We start from the raw sequence: 14,930 nt of genomic DNA on the forward strand, positions 1-14,930 counted from the left end.
AGTCTACACCAATTATGACCGCCAGATATAAAAATAAAAAAATGGTGAGCTGGCTTCACTATGTGAATGATTAATGTACCCACAGTTGTTCACAGATGGAATAAACACCTATAGAAATTATGAATTTTGATTGTGGAAATAGCAGAAAGACATGGACAGAGCCAAACATTTTTTGTCCTTGCCCTTGCCACAAGGTCCCTTGGATGTCACTTTGAGATCAAGATTTGGACCATGTGGTCTCTATTCACACTGGCAGAGACAATTATGCTTTTGTTGTTTTCTTCTTCTCTATTCTTTATGTTATACAAGTCTATCATTTTTAAAATCAAGCATTATGTGGTAGTTATATTCATATGATACTCGATAATATATGTTCGTCATACTTATCTGATTTTCTATCTTTATTTAGTAAGAGACGTGATAATATTCTCAACAACTTAATATATGTGATCGTCACCAATCGATATATAAAGTAATGTATTCTTCATAATATCATCACTTAATATATACGTAATTCATATAATTTTTTATCTTTAATTAATATAAAATATGATAATTCAATAACGACAAATGTAAATTAATGATACCCTTTTGTCGCTTCATATATGTGATCTCCATATGGACCAACGTGACTCAATGTTGTTGCTCTAGTATTGTTGTGTTTGGGGTTAGTGACATTAGTCAATGCGATTGTAAACTAAGACAACTATATTAACATTTTAATAATAATGTTTTGGGTTGGCTGTTTTTAGTTATGTGGGCTGCTACAACTAATCATTGGTTTATAAATCCACGACTTTCTTAACGCAAATGAAAAAGCTAATAATATTAGCTGTCATTGGGCTACATCCAATCCACATTTTAATATATTATTTTTTTAAATTTTAACCTAATCTTCCTCCATCATTAGAGTCTCCTGTTGTCTTTTCTCACAATTAGTTATATATAAAAAGTAAAAAGATTTTCGATATTAATACTAAATTTTAATAAAAAATTAGTATTATTAATAAAATTGAGATAAATAGATTTATCTTATTTTCGACTCTAAACTTTAATACTTGACTTCGTATCCTAATAGAATAGAGATTTTTACTTTATTCATCGCTCTAAGGTATGAAGTAGGGGCAAGGTGCCCCAAACTTGATCCCCATAGATTAAAAATTTTGTTGCAAATAAAAAATACATTTCAAAGAGTATTTACATAAATTTTTATTTTTTAAAATAAAATAAAAAAGAATATTTTGAAATTTTTATTTTTTAAAATACATTTCAAAGAGTATTAAAGTGAATGTGATTTTTGAATCGAATTTTTTTTTAATTATGTATTAATCAAATTAGTGAAATCATCAAAATATTAAAATAAATATAAATCAATTATAAATCTAATGAAACCAACTATATATTGAAACACAATCCAACTAATAACAAGAATTAAACTTGAGATTTAAGGGTTCAGTGTCTTTATCATATCACTAAGTCCACTGGCCCAAACGCCTGTTCTAATATGGGTTAATTTTGGGCTTTGGCCCACTCAAATTGGGCCGGAAGAAGCCTATTTCTGATTGAGAATTGGCCCACCGTGGGCTCCATATTTAAATTTCCTATGGCCCTGGGAAGAGATGGAGCCTCTGTAGCTCAGAGAGAGCCTCTTTTCTCGGGGGGAAAGCGGATAGAAAATCTGAGAATTTTTATTGAGTGTCAAAATCCAACTCTCCCAGGGAAGGAGTGAAGTTGGATACTATACAAAATCCAAATTCGAAGTTATTGTAATTTGGCGATGGATTCCATCCAATCGCCGCCGTGATCCTCCTCAACCGCCGCCGCCTACTTAGCCGCTAATTCGACGAATGGCCCAAGAAACCCCAAGCCAAACTCAAACCCCAACGGAGGCCGACCACGCCGCCGCCGGAGTGACTACCACCAGCGCCACCGGCGACCTAACCGATGCTCCTCCTCCAAATCCTACTCCCGCCGCTAAAATACCTTCCCGTCCTCGGAAGCTCCGGAAGCTTTCAAACGATGACTCCGATGGCAAATCGCCTCAAACCGACGGTGCCGTAGAAGTCTCTAAATCAAGTGCCACCGCCAAATCCGCGAAGAACAAGATTGTGCCTCATCAGCCTAAACCGGTGATGAGAATCCTCGCGAGATCGCTATCCTGCGAAGGCGAACTCGATATCGCGATCCGACACCTTCGGAACGCCGATCCACTGCTCATTCCGTTGATCGAAATCTATCACCGTCCGACATTCGACTCTTTCCTGCCCCCGTTCCTTGCCCTAACCAAGAGCATTCTCTACCAGCAACTCGCGTATAAGGCGGGGACTTCGATCTACACTCGCTTCATCTCGCTATGCGGCGGCGAGCCTGGCGTTATCCCCGACGTTGTTCTTGCCCTAACCCCTCAGCAACTCCGGCAAATTGGCGTTTCGGCTCGGAAAGCTAGTTACCTTCACGATCTTGCGAGGAAGTACCAGAATGGGATACTGTCTGATTCTTCAATTGTGGAAATGGACGATAAGTCCCTTTTCACAATGCTGACTATGGTTAATGGCATTGGTTCTTGGTCAGTTCACATGTTTATGATTTTTTCGCTTCACAGACCGGACGTTCTTCCGATAAACGACCTTGGTATTCGGAAAGGAGTTCAGTTTCTTTACGGCCTTGAAGAGTTGCCTCGGCCATCGCAGATGGAGCTTCTGTGTGAGAAGTGGAGGCCGTACCGGTCGGTTGCTTCATGGTACATGTGGAGACTTGCTGAAACAAAGGGGGCGCCTTGCAGTACCGGGGCGGTGGCTGCTGCCGGAACGAGTTTGCAGTTACAATATCATGAGCAGCAGCACCACCAGATCCAACAACAGCAACAGCAACAGCAGCAGCAGCAGCAGTTTTTGGATCCTATCAATGGCATTCTCAACCTAGGGTAATTTTCCTTTCATTTTATTTTTATAGCTTCTGTGTTCAAATGCTTGCAACTTTCGGGTGATGTTAAAAGCTTTTTATTTCCGTTGCCTCTTAGAATCGCGAGTAATTTCAAGGCCAACTCTTATATTCATTTTGTTTGACTATACCCCCTGCCTGCGCTTGTTGCATCATAGAACTTAAAAGTTTGAATCAACAAAAAAGGGTTTACTGCATTGCAATTGTTGGCAATTCATATCACAGAAGCATAAGTGATGTTTTAGTCAATAGTTGAAGAGGTTAAGCTACAAGCATCTCTTTCAAATTATTGTGCAAATATATATTTCTGAAATTGTTCTCACCCTATGGCAGACTTTACTCTTCTTTTGCTATTATTTTTCCTTTTTATTGTTATTATCTTTCTTCTAAGCGTATCCCTTCTGCTCCCATGCTTGCTATTTTTCTAATTTTTTAGATGTCAATCGATGTTTGCAACAAATTCAACTTACTGTAGCTTCTTGTGATTCTATCTTTCATTACCTTTATTTTTCCAGGTCTGGAGTGTCTTCTGTTTGTCATTTACAGTAGTCCTGCATGTTAAGTTCTTTTGATTGCCAACTGCTCTAGTAATGTTCATCAGAATTCACTTCATCAGTGCAAATACACACTGTGCCAGGGTCGGCAAGCCCCACTTTTAGTGATAAATTCATTTATCTATTTGAACCATAATAACTAAAAGGTGTAGCGTGTTTATCTTGAGTAGTGTGAAAAGAGTAGTTATTGTATTTGCCAAAATGGTACTTTTTTTAAATGGGTTTTTTGACTGCATTGAGAGCAATTTACCCATGCACATTAAATGAGGATGTATATATACATAGTTGTCTTATGCAGACACTATTTATTGGTTTGTTTGTTTGTTTTCTGTTTGAAGTGTAGACTTGTCTGACACAGGTAGAAATTATTGTTCAATTAATGTGCATGCCATGTTAAATTTCCTAGTCTTATGTGGTTCATAAAAAAAAAAAAAAAAAATCAGAACTCCATTGTTAGGGCCTTCTTTGTACTGCTTCAAGATAGAGAGTGGGGCACTTTATTACAGCCTCGTAGCCAACTCTATTATTGTTTCCCTAAAAGGTATGTCAAGTTAATTACCCTCCATTAAATTTGTTGTTTATATAACTATCATTGTGTAGTGGGATAAAGGCTGGATATGTTGTTGTATATAACTATCATTGTGGCAGATATTGAAGCAAGTTAATCATATTTTGTTTTTTAGCCAACTGTACCATGTATGAGTAACTGCTTTTTATTATTTATTTATTTTATGCTATGTAAGAATATTCACTGATTATTTAGGCAGTCATTCTTTGAGGTTGATAAGATCTTAAGAGGAGCCAACTTTTCTGTCATTCATGGTTTTGTTTTTCTTCTTTGTGATAATTAATTTTCTTGTTCCTAGACTCTATCTCTATGTATATTACTCTTTGTGTTTCCCTTATTTTTACTCATAATTGGCACAATCTAGTGGTGCCATGTGGCAATGCGCCTGCTTTTCAAGGGATTTGATTACTAATGCATATTCCTTTGAAGATCATTATTCTTTACTCCTCCAAGCCCATTATTCCTAGGGAACACTTTGTTTTCTTTGACTTGCAAAGTTCATGAGCTGGTGTATTATGGAAACAGCCCTCCCTAATGTGTGAGTGCGCCTGCCCATTCCTCTTGTGTGAATAGGCCCTACCTCTGTGGTAATAACCGCTGTAAATCCATAAGAAATGTGGATTCAATTTCCATAGCCCCCCCCTCCCTCCTCCTTCCTCTTTCTCTCGCTCAAAATGAAAATACACGAATCAAATGATTAAGTTGGTAGTTGTTACTTTACAGTAGAAAGGAGTCTATGTCAACAGGAAATTTTTACATGTATATTTTTATTTTTCTTTTTATTTTCTCTCTTGTTGGTAAGATAATTTGGTAGGATGCCTTTTTTTTTTTTTTTGTTAAGGTTAGAATGCCTTTTCAAACCTATGCCATATATTAATAGTTTTTAAGGTTACTATTCTATTATTAATACATTATCGTCCTTGGCCAAAAAGTTGCATTACTCCTTTAAAGATAAAATGCCTGCCATAAAATAGTTCTAGGTTGAAGAACTAAAAGGTGACATTGATGTTTACTTATTTGGGGAATAATCCCAGAAATTTATATCCATTCTCTCATCTCATTTCCCCTTGACAAGAAAACTTTGCAGGAAGCCACAAGTATTCCATTGGAAGGTCAGTTTCTTTCATTTTGCCTATATCTTACTTACCTTCATTGTTATTTGTTGGTGGGGTTACATGGGACCATTCTACAGTAACCCTTGGCCAAGCCCACTGGCTGATCTCCCCATTTCCTCTAACATGTACTTGTCCCACTTGTATCACCATAGTGTTTGTAAATAGATTGCAATTGGGGGTGGATTTAAAACTGAGAATGAGCCCTCTGGGTTCTAGGTGAATGATCTCCATTCCTTCCCCTTCTTTGTCTTTCTCCATAAGAGGTTGACAGTTATTGACACTGCTAAATTATAACATCTCACAGGAAGACTCCCTGCCTCCTCTCTACAACCATCACATTCACGTCTCTCTAGGTGTGCTTTTTATGTTGAGTGTACCTGTCATTTTAGTCTTTCTACCTCCGTTAGACATAGATGCCCTTTGGAACTGCTTAATTTGACATATCTCACAGGGAAATTTTTCTGTGCTTCATCTCTATGACCATTACATTCACTCCAATTTAGGCGTGCTGTCATGTTGATTCTATGCATCATTGTACTCTTTCTTCCTCAATAAAGCAAATTTCCCATTCCTCATTTGTAACACTGTCAGACATACTCCTGTTTGAGCATGCTTTTCAAGCTCAACTTCATTTGTCAAAAAAAAAAAAAAAATGATGTTATGGCCATTTTTGGTGGATTTTAAATCTGCTAGTGTGATTCTCTTAGATGTTTAGCCTCAACCTTTGCCATCCAAGTCCTTGAATAATGGTTGGTACTTAACCATGCAATAACTGAAGATGAAATCAAAAGGAATCAGCTGAAATGTTTTGGTCTCCCTGGATAGGAAAACAGTAGCCATTGAAGGTGACATTGGGAATGAAGGCCAAAAATTACCTTGGTTTGAGATGATAAAGGAAAAGACATGCTACTTTATGCTTGTGGGGAAACTATGCCCATTGGTGCTTCGGAGGATAAATAGAATCCATATAACCAACCTCAAATTATTGTGAAAATATTTAACTGACTGGATATGATGGAATAATAATGTAGTGTTGACTAGACATTGAATTGGAGATAGTATTTTGTTACCTTGCCCGTGTAATAAGTTGATAAATAATTTTTATGAGGCCCCTCGTTGTGCAAGCTTATTTTACTAAACTAACTTGAGCATTTATGCTTGTTGAAGATTATTTCTGATTAAAATCAGAGATATTGCTTCCTGAACCCTACAATTGTGTTGCCGCTTGAGAGGTACCTGCTTCTGGATTGTGCCTAATTTGCTTTTGAATGTGAGGGTTTTGATTAACCCAATGTATCATGTGCAGGAGTAATTATATTGCTACAAGACTATAGTCTTATATCGATACATGGTTTTAGTAACTTTTTTTATTGAGAAAAAGAAAAGAGGATATGTATCTCAGCCTGTTTACCTTCTGTTTAGCATATGCACATCAAGGCTGTATACCAAAATCATTATTTTCTTTTTCGCTGGGTTAATATTGTTTTCCCTTGCTATGTGATTTAGGGCCTGTGGATGGGGACAATGAATGGGATCAGAGAAATCAGAAATCTTGCTGATGAAATGTTCATCTGCCAGTCACATTGAGGTGAAAGCTTTGAGTCAAGGCACCGGAGATACCCGCCAGATGCTTGGTGAAAAAATGTGGGATCATATTGAGGTACTGGAGATAAGCATTTAAAAAAAAAAAAAAACAAATAGTTACGTCTATGGCTCTTTGTTTGTCTCTCAGAAATACAAGTTCCAAAATGTGCATGTTCTTTGTGGAACTGTTTGGAGGCTGATGATGTTTTCATGCTTCTGCATGGTAGTCCTGTCTGGTTCCCATCTTTATTTGAATTTTCTTGAACTGAAAACATAGTAACATTTGTGACCCCCCTTAGTTTGTGTCTCAGAAATACCACTTCCAAAATGTGAAGTTTCTTTCTGGAACTGTCTGGAAGCTTCTGTTTAGCTGTCTGGTTTCCCTTGTCGTTTTGTAATTGCATGTCACCCCTTCTATACATATTTTTTTTCTTTTAATCAGCGTATGCATAAAATGGAACCAATTCTTGTCAACCTGATGATAAGTTGAGACATTTAAAGTGGGTCCGTCACTAGTTCGGATCTCTGTGCTGTATTAGATCCAAATCCATTGGGTTTAACCATTAAAGAATTGGATCTGATGGTTCTGTTTCCCATGAATTTGGTCCGGTTCGATTTGGGTCATATCTAACCCGTTGATGGACGCCTAATTTAGAGTTAAAAATAAAAAAAAACAATAAATGCATTTTATTTAAAAATAAACATATTTATTATACCTTAATTATTGTTTAATTTAATTATTTAATAATATAAAATTTATAGCAAATTATTTTTAAAGTGTCAAAATTAAGTTTTTAAATAGTATTTCTAATTTTTAAAATGCACTGCCCTTTAGAGATCCTAAAAAGCATGATGAGCTGTTGCTTCCTATCCTCCAACCAAAGTAATTATTGCATTGTTACTTACTCATGACCTGTTGTGTTATATGGCATTATTATGTGGTATATTTTTATTAATATTTTAAAAATTTTATTGGTCCAGCTTACTATATGTTCACCTTTTGTTTTCATAAACACGAGTACATTTTTGTCACTTCTCAATTCTTCTCTGTTTTTCTTTTTTGTCACAAGAGAATTCTTAATCACAAATAATATAAAAAATTAATCTTACTTTCATTATGAAGATTGGCTTGTCATTACTTTTAACATTTAAAATATCATTTTTTATGATTTTTTCTTTATCATATTTAAAGGGAATAATTTTTAGAGTACGGGTAATTGACCATTAATTATTTTGGAAAACAAAAAGTCTTCGTGTCAGGGAGCTCTGAAGAAACATCACAAGTCCCCTATTCTCGTTAAATCTGTGGATGTTGTTGGGAGATTGGGAGCCGCAGCCACACCTGTTAATTTCCTGTAAGTTCAGGATTTTAATCTCTTGAGGATAATTCCAATGATCGCAGAGTAACGAGTAAAAGACTAGTAAATATTTATTTGTCGTCGAAAGAGTCATGGCTCTTATAGTTTGTATAGTGATGTTCCAAATGAATAGGATTTTTTGGGTGCAAAAGATGAAATCCCTCACCTTAAGTACCTCACACATTGCACCCACACACATAGGAGGAATTAATCATGAAACGAACAGGATTTCTGTTGAAGGCCTTACTTGGGACATAGTCTTAAGATATCACTACAACAAAAATGATTCATTGAGGTATTTTTTAAAAAATATCCTCCAAAATACCATTTTAAGACATAATATAAAGAAGTGTCATAATATAATAAATTTAATAAGACACAATAATTAAGTACCCTAATAAACAAATTTAAGTGCTCTATAAAATATTATTTTAAGACATAATTTAAAGAAATATCCTAATAAAATAATTCTAATGAGACATGATAATAAAGTACTCTAATAGACAAATTTAATTGCCCTAATAGACAAATCTAATAGGGCATAATTTTTGAAATACCCCAATAAAATAATTCAAACGACACTTTGATAAAGTGTCGTAATAGACAAATCTTAAGTGTTCCAATAGAATAATTCTAATGAAACTTAGATATACTATAAAATTAATATATGCACATATATTAATAAGATGATGGGTAGATTAGGTGATCACTCGCGTGTAAGAAGAAGAAAAGGTTCAGGGTTCGAGTTGAGGGAAGGGTAAGTTGGAGTTCAGAGAAGGCCTTGCGGGAAATGTGAAGAATAAATTTATAGTAATTTTTGAGACATTTTTAAGTATCGCAACAAACTTAAATTTATAATTATTTTTAGACATTTATAAGCCCCTTAATACATTTTTGGGACACAATTACACATGACATTATTATTAGTACCTTGATAGTTAAAATGCCCTAATAAATTATCTATTAAAATATTTTTAAATATCTTTTAATCTAAAATTTGTTGTAGCGTATGGTGTTAAAGTCACCTAATCATGCGGGTATCCGTCTCATGGCTGGTTTGGATGCTTGACAAGTGGCCTTCAGGGGAACTGACTAGGATTGTGGCGCATGTCAATTCTTTACTGGTTCATGTGTCTCATTTAGATTAGTTCATATGGTGTCTCGAGATTGGCTAGTAGGTTAGGTTAGAAACTACTAAGCAACAATTAAAACATTAGGGGAAAACATTCACAAAAAAGAATCGGACACACACACAACCTTCAACAACAAACAACGATAGTATATCAGCTGGTCTATCGTCTTAATTAGAGCCATTGTTTATATTATTATGGTTTATGTCACTCCGATTGAAATGGTTATCAATGTCTCGAAGAAGGCATCTCATCTCATGGATCGCCGTTGCATAAAATACAAGTGCATGGCTACGACAAGAGCTTTTATAAGTTAAGAAATTCACGGAAAACAGCTTCTCAATCTGAAGCTTTAAGCATATGCTTGTAAAAGTTCCCAATCCGCCATTGGAGTTAACGAAGAAACAGTTTTAGACATCAACAACGCGACGTTAATTACTAATCCATCTGGGATATTCCTATGGAATATCTCCGCGTAATTCGCTTTCACCATTTTAAAAATCTTCCCTGAGGACCGGCGTCGAACACCTCATCTGCAGCTCAAAATCCTTCTATATAATGCACTGAAGGGAGTCGTGTTGCTGCAAGCAATGATGAGCTTCGAGAACTACGATCCTTACTTCCCTGATCAACCAGTGGTTGATCAGTATCTCCCCATATGGGCTAATCTTCCGGCTTTCAAGAACAAGCCAGCCTTCATTTGGGATGAAGATGGTGTGGAAAAAGGTTCAAATCTCACCTATTGGAACCTCAATTACTCAGCACAATCCATTTCTGAGAGGCTTCTGATTCCACTGCAGAGGGGTGACACTGTTGTGATTCTCTGCTCACCAGGGTTGGAGCTTGTGGAGCTCATCTTTGGTTGCCAAAGAGCTGGCCTTTTGGCCATACCCATTATGCCTCCTGACCTGGCTTTCTTGGGCAACAGCCACCACCATTTTCTGAGAATTCTCTCTCAGGCAAAGCCCAGAGCCGCCATAGCCAGCTCTAGTTACATCAAACATGTTCAGAACTATGTTTGTTCTTCTAGGTCAGGGCAGCTGTTTGAGATGTTACAGAAGCCTAAATGGCTGGCTACTGAGGATATTATGAACAGGAAAGTGGAAATGGGGTCAAATTTTGTGTCTTATAACGGCTGCAGACCAGATGAGATTTATCTAATTCAGTACACTTCTGGTGCAACTGGGATACCGAAGCCGGTTCTTGTTTCTGCAGGATCTGCAGCCCACAATGTTAGAGCAGCCAGGAAGGCGTATGATCTTCATCCAAACAGTGTGATTGTCTCTTGGCTTCCTCAGTATCATGACTGTGGACTGATGTTCCTACTGCTGACAATTGCTGCCGGAGCGACCTGCATTCTGACGTCCGCCGCAGCGTTCATAACCCGGCCGAGGCTGTGGCTGGAGCTGATAACCAAATACAAGGCAAGTTGCACCCCAGTTCCATCTTTCACGTTGCCACTTGTGGTGAAGAGAGGCGGGGTAAGTGAGGGCGATGTGGCTGTGAATCTTTGGAGCCTGAACAATTTGATCCTTATCAATGAGCCTATTTACAAGGCAGCAGTTGATGAATTTGTGGAGGTTTTTAGGACTTTTGGGCTGAACCCATCTTCCATCTCTCCATCTTACGGCTTAGCAGAGAGCTGCACTTTTGTTTCCACTGCTTGGAGAGGCAGCCGCAACAATGGCAGCTTCCCAAGTCACAACAAGCTGTTGCCCAGTGCCAGGCTTGGTTCTGATCATAATGGAAATGATGAAGAAGAAATCAAGATCCTGGTTGTGAATGAAGAGACACATGAGCCAGTTGAAGATGGGAGTGAGGGGGAGATATGGGTTTCATCTCCAAGCAATGCCTCAGGCTACCTTGGCCACCCTTCATTAACCCGAGAAATTTTTCAAGCAAGACTGAGAAACAGGCTGAGCCAGTGCTTTATCAGAACTGGAGATAGGGGTATTGTCAAGGGAGAAGAGAGATATCTCTTCGTCACCGGCCGATCGTCGGATACAATTCCTGTCCAGAATGGACAAGAAGCACATCCCCATTACATAGAGACTGCAGCTTATGGAAGCTGTCCACAGTTTCTGAGGCCTGGTTGCCTTGCCGCATTCATGGTTAATCCTTCAGGGAAAGTTGCTCTTGTTGCTGAGTTGCAGAGAAGGGTGGGAGAAACTGAGGTTTTGAGGAGGATCTGTGTTGGAATAAAGGAAGCTGTGAAGAAGGAAGAGATTGTAAAGGTTGATGTTGGATTGGTTGTGCTTGTGAAGTGTGCAAGTGTTCCAAAGACCACATCTGGGAAGATACAGAGATGGTTGGCTAAGGATAAGCTTTTAGAGGGGAAAATGGATGTTGTTATGCAAATGCATTTTGATGATGATCATGCTAATGGAGGGATGACAGTTGATTCATTTGAAGGGAGAAGAAAGGTGGAAGATGAACAAAGGGGAAGGGTATTTTTGTCTTCTACAAAGGCTGCAGCTCATCCCTCCCTACTTTCATCTCTATAAGAAGGCTTTTTGCCTATTTATTTATGATCTTTTATTTTTGTCTCTTTTAGGTAGTATTTTACATAGAATTAGTACAACTATAAGTATATGTGCGTGTGTGTGTGTGATTTGTGCTTCTTCAATTCATTGCATATTTAGCATTGGGATTTTATATGCTGATTAAAAATATTATTAAAATCACCCATATTATTTTAATGCTCACAAGACCAAAAGATTTCCTATCTAGCTATAACAATGAAACCATGCAACATCAAGCTAAGATCTGCTACCATTGCTCAGACTTTTTTTTTTTTTTTTAAATTATGGGGTGGTCAGACAAAAAGACTCAATTTTCAAAAATTATGAAAAATAACTTGTCATGAATAGTTCAATTTTAAGGGGAAAAAGCACCAAATTAAAAAGCATTTTCATTATTCCCAAAAATTGTTATAATATGAAAATGATGATTATATTTTGTAAATTTTTATTAATAATAACAAAAATGAGAAAATTGTAAGTGATGATGGGCGTTCCAATTCTTGAAGTGGAACAAAAAAGCCCATAACAACCTAAATCTAAGATTGAGGCGCAAGATAGTGGGGATTTGAAGAATTGGGTGTATCCAAAAATCTGACCCAAGACAACTCTAACAAGCACCTAGACGGGCCTAGGCCCAAGCCTATCCCCTTGTATGGTTCGTCTGATTCATCAAAAGGATCACATTCGATTATTCATGTGGTCTTATTCTATCCCATACTAATTCCTTAATTTGTCTGTATAAAGGTTTGCATTATTTTTGTGCATAATGACTGGGTTGAGTTTAAGAGGATCCATTAGAGGATTAGATCTTGTTCTCATTGTTTGCAAAAAGAGCTAGTTTAGACAAGTTCGATGATCACTTGAACAACCATGAAATCAAAAAAACTCAAAGAGAACATAACTGCATCATCAGTTGGGTAGTGATAGACCATAAAACCTTCATTAATAAGCAAATGAATCCAAAAAACAAAGAAGAAAAAGAATGCAAAAATAGCCAATGTGTGATCTTCCAATTCAACTCTACAGCTCACTCAATCATAATCTTGGATGTAAACCCATATGATCACTTTTCGTTAAGCTAAAATTTAACGTTGTTCTAAGCTATTTATGCATTCTATTTCATCCTTTTTCCCTTGAAACAAATTGACAGAATTGAACAGAAAATCAAAGATATAGCACATGGAATAATCCTCTCCTGGCTTACCAAAGCTCCAAACTTTGGCCATTTCTCCACTCTCAATGCTGTAAGTAACAATGGCTCCTGCCGCCACCTGCAAACAGTACAAAACCTGCAACTCTTCATTAAACGCGCATGGCCTGATCGAACCCACTTTCAGTTTCATCTTTTCAACCTCTGAATTACCCATTTTTTCACTTCTTGATCTCAGTTCATGTAGCCCAATTCTCCACTTCAACCGCCAATGTTCATCTTCACAGTATATCCACACAGAAAACCCTTCATCTGTTGGTTCGCAGTAATGTAAATTCCCCTCGGATTCCCATAGAAATTGAGATAGAAAATCTCGTGCTTTTCTTGTCCAATTGGCTTTGCTTGTCGGAAGTTCAACGAGCTCAAAGAATTCCCCTTCGTCGGCGTAAATTAGCACGCAAAGGCTCCATATCGAGTAAATTCTGCTCCTTCCATGGACGTTTTTGCCTAAACAATGGCCAAAATGGAAGCCGTCTTGTTGCAGGAGATGCGAGTTCAACAATGGCGCTTGGCGTTCTTTCCATTCCCATTTTATTGACGAGAAAATCTGGCAGGCAATGGTTCCTTTATCGATATCAACTTCTTGGCAGAAGCAGGAAACAACCTTGAACTGATCGACGTGAATGCCATCGAAAACTAGGGTTTCGTGTACCAAGATTGATGGCCTGAAACGGCGAGGGAGGTCTAGGAATTGGTCGAGAAGAGGGCTGGAGATGAAGTAATTCCAGTTATTTACGATCTTGCCGTCGTTCTTGGCGTAGAGAAGGAGGCCATTGCAGGAATCGATCAGCCATGGGAGGCCGTGTTTGGCGGAGCTGTGGAGAGAGAAATCTTGCTGTTGGAGTTTGATGAAAGTAGACCGGTGGAGGTTGGGGTGGCCGCCGGCGCTTTTCAGAAAGATGACGAGGCCGGCGGCGAGGTTGGGGAGACTCCACTTCAAGCGCCACTTGAATCTTGTCCGGCACATCAACCGGAGGATGGCTTCGGGGAGCTCCGAAGACGAGTCCTCGGCGGCTGTCGACTCCTTCTCCGGCCGTGTGACCATTGAAAACACTTCCGTCGGGACGACGCTGCTGGATTTGCTCCGCCGCCACAACCGTCGGGATGTCTCTAATATAAAACTAAAATTATTTCCATCTCAAATTTTAAATTAAGCAGTATATAATCAAATTTAAAAATTATATTTTATTTGTTAAGAGTGTCCTTAACTATTTAATATATTTTATTTTTAAATAAAATATAATAATTATATATTATTTTTAATTTTTAAACATTCTTATTAATTAATAATAAAAAATTCATAATTTTTAATTTTTTTAAAAGAAAATTAAGTTAAAAATAATATTTTATGTGAATATTCATATTTTTATTTCGTAGTTTTATAATTTTTGTATAATTATTTAAATTTTTTATTATTTTAATTATAATTTAAATTTTTTCTTATTTCAATTACACTATTAAACTTATATTTTTAAATTAATTTAATTTTTATACTTTTTTATATAAAAAAATATAAAATAAAATAACAAAATACATATCATACTTTATTTATGTCAAAATATAGAAATTAAATTGATTTAAAAATACAAATTTAGATATATAATTAAAATAATAAAAAATTTAAATTGCTAGACAAAGAAAAGATTAAAATATAGAAATTAAATTAATTTAAAAATATAGATATAAAAATTAATCGAAATAATGAAAAATTCGAAAATTCATTAAAAAAACATAAAAGTACATTAACAAAAATATAGTTTTCTTGGGGTTTGTATTTTGAAGTTTTTAACCAAAAATAGAAAATGAGCAATAAATAGGTTCTAATCTACTTGAACAACTGATAGGTCCGTGCTTGGATTCAGCCCTTTTTTTTTTACCCATTCCAAAGCCCATATCTGAGCCCAAAAATCGATCGACTTAGCCCAATTGGCTGAGCCTCTCCTGAAATT

The 14,930-nt window shown here is 36.8% G+C and overlaps 2 protein-coding genes across 3 annotated transcripts; both read left to right on the plus strand.

Annotated features, from left to right (window-relative positions):
* The first annotated feature begins 1,614 nt into the window (after positions 1–1,614).
* LOC127808075 (DNA-3-methyladenine glycosylase-like) lies at positions 1,615–7,235 on the plus strand. Of its 2 annotated transcripts, XM_052346424.1 has the most exons (3): positions 1,615–2,470; positions 2,603–2,923; positions 6,684–7,235. In XM_052346424.1, exons 1-3 carry the CDS (start codon positions 1,848–1,850, stop codon positions 6,703–6,705), a joined length of 966 nt encoding a protein of 321 aa, XP_052202384.1. In that variant the 5' UTR covers positions 1,615–1,847; the 3' UTR covers positions 6,706–7,235. The 2 variants fall into 2 exon arrangements, with proteins under 2 accessions (XP_052202384.1, XP_052202383.1); XM_052346423.1 differs by having other exon boundaries at positions 1,616–2,923.
* Positions 7,236–9,528: 2,293 nt separating this feature from the next.
* Positions 9,529–11,755, plus strand: LOC127808424 (uncharacterized). Its single transcript, XM_052346957.1, has one exon. The coding sequence runs from the start codon at positions 9,840–9,842 to the stop codon at positions 11,751–11,753; it is 1,914 nt and encodes a 637-aa protein (XP_052202917.1). The 5' UTR covers positions 9,529–9,839; the 3' UTR covers positions 11,754–11,755.
* The last annotated feature ends 3,175 nt before the right edge of the window (positions 11,756–14,930 follow it).

Source organism: Diospyros lotus, chromosome 8 (assembly GCF_014633365.1).
Source record: "Diospyros lotus cultivar Yz01 chromosome 8, ASM1463336v1, whole genome shotgun sequence".
Classification (NCBI taxonomy): domain Eukaryota; kingdom Viridiplantae; phylum Streptophyta; class Magnoliopsida; order Ericales; family Ebenaceae; genus Diospyros; species Diospyros lotus.

Bases quoted from the DNA above. Each gene is read 5' to 3' on its own strand.
- LOC127808424 (XM_052346957.1), top strand. From the start codon at position 9,840: ATGATGAGCTTCGAGAACTACGATCCTTACTTCCCTGATCAACCAGTG.
- LOC127808075 (XM_052346423.1), top strand. From the start codon at position 1,848: ATGGCCCAAGAAACCCCAAGCCAAACTCAAACCCCAACGGAGGCCGAC. The intron at 2,924-6,683 runs GTAATTTTCCTT...TATGTGATTTAG, and splicing joins AATGGCATTCTCAACCTAGG to GGCCTGTGGATGGGGACAAT.